Genomic DNA, 6594 nt, shown 5'->3' on the forward strand with positions numbered 1-6594 from the left:
CACACACACACACACACACACACACACACAGTGGCCTTTTAAGTACTGGCACTTTATCTCAGTATCCATCTGTGAAGAAACTGGTGGGCAACATATTGCTCTAGAGGCTGCAAAACTCTGAAAGTAAAAACACTTAAAAGCAGAGAGAAGACTGTGCTGAGGTGGCCGAGCCCTAACAAACTGCTGGGGCGGGATGGAAACCAGCAGGGCACCTGAGAAGTGAGAGGCCGGGGTGGGCTGTGGAGCTGTGTGGGGACGGGGGGGCCACGGGGGAGGAAGGCGCAGGCGGCAGGCTCCGGGGACCCCTCCGGAGCGAACAGGCTCCTGCATCCTCCGCCAGAACTCCTATCCTCAGGCAGCAGCTGTCCCCCTTTTTATACCATGGCAACAGCAGAAGACAGAAGAAAATCAGACTACGGCATTCCTAGGAAAACAACCACACACCATATTTTTTAATACAACTGAACTTAAAACTGAATGCTAGGGCCGGGGAGATAGCTCAGTGAATAAGTGCTTCCCTGGCAAGCCAAAGGCCTGAGTTCAATCCCTGGTTCCACCAAAAAAAAACAAACCTGAATGCTAGAAAATTCATAAAGATCATTCAAGAGCTCCAAGCTAAAAGCTGCAGAGCTAAAAAAATTCCTAAAAGGATAATGAAATAAATAACTGCAGTTGTCCTCGGGAAAGGTGAGAGGAGGCAGGGGTTCAAGGGTGAGAAACACAGTGTCCGACACCATTCTGCCTTAACAGACCCAGAGACAGGCACATGGTTTGTCTTTTAAATTAAAGGAGAAAAATCCCTTAAAAGCAAACTCAGCGAAAGCAGGCCATGGTGCCACGCAACTGTGAGGCCAGCATGCTAGGAGACTGGGGCAGGGGGACCCCAAATTCAAGACCAAGGGCTGGGGAGAGAGCTTAGTGGCATAAGCACCCACCTGGCAAGTGCCCCACGTTTGATCCCCCATACCACACACACACACACACACACACACACACACACACACACAAAAGAATCTGCTTCCAAATTCAAGACAAACTGGCAACTTAGTGAAAACCTATTTCAAAATTGGTCTGGGGACAAAGCTCAAAGTGAAGGCCCTGGGCTCAATCCCCAGTGTCTCACCCATCAGAGGGGAAGACCCTTGAATATGTCAACTACAGCCTTCAGTATAGTGGAGACCAGTTCCAAGAACCCACTTTAGATGTCAACCTTCCAAGTGCCCAAGCCCCTATCAGGAAACGGTGAGGAATGTGTACCCACACCCAGCCTCTCTCCATCTTAAACAGGCTTCCATCACTAGAAGTTCCGAGTGCCAGGCAGCCATGAAGACAGTTGTTATACCGTACTGTTTAGGGAATAATGAAAAGACTAGGCGTGCGCTAGGGGGCAGGGATTCGCTGTGCCCCGCTGGCTGTGAGCCTTAGCCTGAGCATCAGCTGCTGCTAGAGCGCTCCGACCTCCACACGGGTTGAAACACTTTGCTTATTTCAAAACTACTTGTGGCCCGCTTTCACCCTTGGACACAGAAACCAAACAGCTGTCCATGGGACCTGGCAACACTCTTCGTACACAGATAAGCCGCCACATCACCAGCAGCGAGGCTGCGACTGATCACGGTAACCAGATGTATCCTCCAAGAACAAACCGCGTTGGAGTTTTTGTGGTCGCTTAAGAAAAGAAGCTAAGGAGCTCCTACCAGGTCCAGTATTCCCTGCATCATAAGAACAAGCACAAAAGCTAATAAAGGAGCACAAAAACTGCTCAAACTTACTTGCAAAATATGTGGTCACATTTTGTGGAAACAGGTTCTTTGATCAACTCCAGACTAAATGATAGAGGAAAAAAAGAATAATTAATCAGGCGCAGCAATTTATAAATATATCCCAAACCCCAAAATAAGTGTACTTCGAGTAAGGAAGTTTATGGTGGACTCAAGGTATAGCCTGGAATTTTTATTTTATATTTCTGGTTTTCTTAATCAGGGTCTCACTATATAGTCCAGGCAGGCCTTAGAACTCACTATGTAGCCTCAGCTGCCCTCCAGCTTACAGTGATCCTCCTGCCTCAGCCTCCTGAGTGCTGGGACTCAGGACACGGGCCACCACGCCTGGCCTGAGCTATCATTTTGAATGTACCTCCTGCAACTTAAGTAAACACTAAACTCTACAAAGAAAGCTCTTGCTCACAGTAGTTTTCCCTCATTCGTGGTTTCACTCTGCAGCTTTAGTTATTTGTAATCAACAGTGGCCCAAAAGTATTAAATGGGAAACTCCCCAGCTAACCAACCCTTCATGTTTTAAGAGGTGCAACCTTCTGGGCAGCAGGAAGAAGCCTTCCCGCTGTTCCTTCCAGAAAGCGAGTCATCCCTTGTCTAGCAGGTGCAGGCTACCCGCCTACTGTTACTTGGTGGAGGTCTTGAGGATGGGAACGCAGGTGACAGACACTGACTACTAGCATGACGTTCCTTACTATGGTGGCAAAAACCAAGAGCAGCCATGCTGGCAATCAGATAGGGCTAAGGCAAAATCGAAAAGCTGCAAGTGTCCCCTACGTCTGTCAGTCAGGAACCTGTCCGTGAGGTTCCGTGTACGCAGCCTCAGGACCCGACCGGGCTCCTGGACTGTGCCCCCCACAGGGAGAGAGAACAGCTGTATATTTCTTTTGGCTTCCCTTATGGCACTTGTTGGGCATGTGATTGCCTTTGTAGTCAATGTAGAAAATCTCGAGCATTTACACAAATATAGGAAAACGGGCCAGGTGTGGTGGTACACCCCTGTGATCCGCCACTCGGGCTGGAGCGAGAGGATGAGCTCAAGGCCAACCTGGGAAACATAGTGAGACCCCTACTTCCCCACATAGATAGACAAAAAGTAAAATCACCATGTAACACCCCCCGGGGCTGGGGAGATGGCTCAGTGGTCTAAAGCACCTACTTAGAACAAGTTTAGCAAAGCAGAGGGACCACGGTTCAATCCCCCAGAACCACATGCCAGCCAGCCCGCCCCCTGCTGGGCTGAGCTGGCCACACACACACACACACACACACACACACACACACACAAATAAAATTAAACAAACAAACAAACATGTACCCCCCCCAATTTCAACAACTGCCAGCCCACAGCAAGTCTTGTTCCAGCCACACATACCACTGCCACTCCACTCCTCAGGTTATTTGTAGACAAATCCCTGCCAATGGGCTACTTCTTATTTGCAGCACTAGGTATTGAGCAGGGCCTCAGGCATGCTGGCCAAGCGCTCCTCCACTCAACTAGGGCCCAGCCCTTTTGGCTGGTTCTTAAGACAGTCTTGCTAAATTGCTCAGGATGGCCTCAAACCTATGATTCTCCCACTTCAGCCTCCAGAGTAGCTGGCGTTACAGATGGGTACCACTGTAGAGACTTTTTCTAGCCTAACGATAAAAGATGAGTAATTAACTTAATATCATTTAACATATAACAAATGCCTCAACTTGCTTCACCTAATTGGTTTTTAATAGCTGGGTGTGCTTCAATTAGTGACCAGGCAGTAGTCATACACCAAATTTGGTTCATGTCTCCAGTCTCCTTTAAGCTGGATTTTTCCTTCTTGTCACCTATTTAAAAAACTAGATCACCAGACTGCAAATTTCCCTCACTCTAGATCTTGCCAATCGTAGCTCTGGAGTGTGGTTCTGCAGGTTCTTCTACTTCTGTGGTGGCAGCCTATGACCCCAGCAGGCTGTTTGTGTCACCCAAAGCTGTTACTGTATTTTTCTTTTAAGACAAAAGTTTCTCTTTTCTGAGCTGAAACATCAGTATGCAGGTTTAACTACAGTGCTGGCACTCTGGGCACTAAAAGGCTTGCCACTGCCCATGTGGCGCATTTCCAGTGAACAACGCACAGGGCGCTACTGAATTCAGGTTCAACTCTAGGACAAGAAAACTGCAAGTGGCACTGTTGGCTTCACTGCATCACTTCAGGGGGTCATGGCATTTTGATCACTTTGCAAAAACACTGAGATAAATAACAACTAAAGGAAATTCCCATCCCTCTCTGTTCACAAAATCTCAACATCTTTCTGAATTTAATCTACTTAATACACGCACGCACACAAATATATATATATATATATATACATATAGATCCAGAACCTTTAACTGAGCTACTCAGCCCTTGCTCTAGTTTTTATTTGGAGACCAGTTCTCACTAAATTGCCTAGGCTGGGCTCTAACTTGTGATTTTCCTGCCTCAGCCTCCCAAAGCTCTGAATCACAGGTGTGTGCTATCACGCCCAGCCACATTAGCAAATATTAAACATCTATATATGAAGCACAGAGTAAATTCAGCAGTGAACACCCCATGGGCCACCTCATGGAGCTCACATTCTAAATGTGACGTACAAGTGAGAAGAGAAATAACTAAGAACAGATGGGAACAGGTGTTAGAGAAAACCGGAGCAGAGCACGGCAACGTAGAGTGCAGTGCGTATGGGAGGAGACAAGCGAACGGTATGAAGAGCAGAGCTACACAACGGGCGCACGCCCCAGGGGGCGGGGCACAGAGGCCGGCAGACAGGCCAGGGCCTGCGACAGCTGGGTGGAGGGTGTTCTGGCAGCATCATGGGGGTAGCGCCATCTGCGCAGCTGGGAACCTGCGGCTCTTTCAAGGCTTCTGCCTTGGCCGAACGAGGACTGTAAAAGGCAGTTTTCCTCAGAGAAGCCCGAGCCAGACATCGAAGAGGTAACCTGGCTGTGACCAGAATGTGGTTCTTTTTGCTGAGTATTTGGCTTTTAGAAAAGGATCATAAGAAAAGCTGGGGCTTCCACCACAGCAACCATCGAAGAACAGTAGCCATGGCCCTCCGCTATCCCATGGCCGTGGGCCTCAACAAGGGCCACAAGGTGACTAAGAATGTGAGCAGAGCGAGGCACACCTGCGGTCGCGGACACCTCCCCAGCACACCAAGTTCACGTGGGACATGATCCGGGAGGTGTGCGGCTTCGCCCCCTACGAGCGGCGCGCCATGGAGCTGCTCAAGGTCTCCCAGGACAAGCGCGCCCTCAAGTTCATCAAGGGTGGGGACGCACATCGGCACCAAGAAGTGTGAGGAGCTGAGCAACGTGCTGGCCGCCATGAGGAAGGCAGCTGCCAAGGACTGAGACCCTCTGGAATAAGGCTTTGCAGAAAGTTAAAAAATACACCAACCAACAAACAAAGAAAAGCTGGGGAGAACAGCCCTGCTGCACTCACACAGCCGCCTCCGCCGAGCCTCCTCCGGGCACTCAGTTTCCTTCCTCTGCCCACTGTGCCAGGCGTCCAGGCCTGCAGCGAGGATAAATACAGTTGCGTTCTACTTGGGAAGACATTCCTCAGCAAGTGACCTGCACTGAAGCTACTTATTATTGGGAAGAAATAGGACTTTACAAAGGAAAACAGCTGTGGGTGTGGTTGTTCATGCCTGAGGCAGAAGGAGCACTGTGAGTTCACGGCCACTCGGGGCTGCTCAGCAAAGCCCTGTCTCAGAAACACCAAAAAACTACTACTACGCTAAAAATTAAAAATGAAAACGGTCCCCATAGAGAGAATTCCGATTTGTTACTAAAATCACTACTTGTAAGACTAGATAGCAACGAAATTCTCAGGAAGAAGAACTGGCTTTAGCTACGGCACCAGATGGCTCTCATTCTCACCACTGACTCAATCCTGAGATGATTATATTTCAATATGGCAATTATAATCCAAACTATACAAACACACTGTAAACACAAACCCTGAGCAGATGAAAACTCTGAGGTGGGAACAGCAATGAATGGTGGGGGAAGAGCCCAAGGACAGGACAGGAATGGAGCACACTGGCCCAGACCACTGAGCTTAACACTTTCCAAACCACATATTTGCATTTTGATCCCTCAACAGATAATTTGCTAAATAAAGAAGCTAGATTTAGGTTTACAAAAACAAGAAAGCTACCAATTATCTTACATAGCCAGTTCAGGCAGGCATAAAGGGACACACCTATAGTCTGTCCCAGCTTTGTGACAGGATTACTTAGGTCTCCGAGTGCAAGACCTGCCTGGGATCTGGGCATGGGGGCACACACCCGCCACCCTGACTCTTGCAGAGGCATGCGGATCATCGAGAGTTTGAGGTTAGTCCGGGTTACACAGTTCAGTTTCGATTCCTGCCTGAACTACATAGCAAGACCCCATCTCAAAAAACCAAAACCAGGGGCCGGGGAGATAACTCAGTGGAATAAGTGCTTCCTTGGCAAGTGCAAGGGTCTGAGTTCAATCCCCGGTTCAAAAAAAGAAAGAAAAAGAAAAAGAAAAAGAAAAAGAAAAAGAAAAAGAAAAAGAAAAAGAAAAAACCAATACCAGGGCCGGCCTGATAGCTCAGCAGACTAAAGCACCTGCTTAGGCAGAGCACAGTGGTCGGGGTTCGATCCCCCCCATGCAGTGCTGGCCCCACCCGTGGAGCGCAGGTGATTGAGACTGGGCGTGGTGGCACATGCCTGTAATCTCAGCGCTTTGGGAGGCTGAAAACAGAATCACTACCAAGTCTAATCTACAGTGAAACCCTGTAGATCCTGTCCTAAAAACATTTTTTAAAAA

The 6594-nt window shown here is 48.6% G+C and overlaps 1 protein-coding gene across 1 annotated transcript in view; it reads right to left on the minus strand.

The window, feature by feature from the left end:
• Nucleotides 1–6594, minus strand: part of Brca1 (BRCA1, DNA repair associated) — a 58541-nt gene that overhangs the window by 45574 nt on the left and 6373 nt on the right. Inside the window, exon 3 of the mRNA XM_023718048.1 lies at nt 1773–1826. Within this exon, the coding sequence (XP_023573816.1) occupies nt 1773–1826 (54 nt within the window). The remainder of the gene's footprint in view (nt 1–1772; nt 1827–6594) is intronic.

The sequence above is a fragment of the Octodon degus genome, unplaced genomic scaffold, assembly GCF_000260255.1.
Source record: "Octodon degus isolate 3935 unplaced genomic scaffold, OctDeg1.0 scaffold00056, whole genome shotgun sequence".
Classification (NCBI taxonomy): domain Eukaryota; kingdom Metazoa; phylum Chordata; class Mammalia; order Rodentia; family Octodontidae; genus Octodon; species Octodon degus.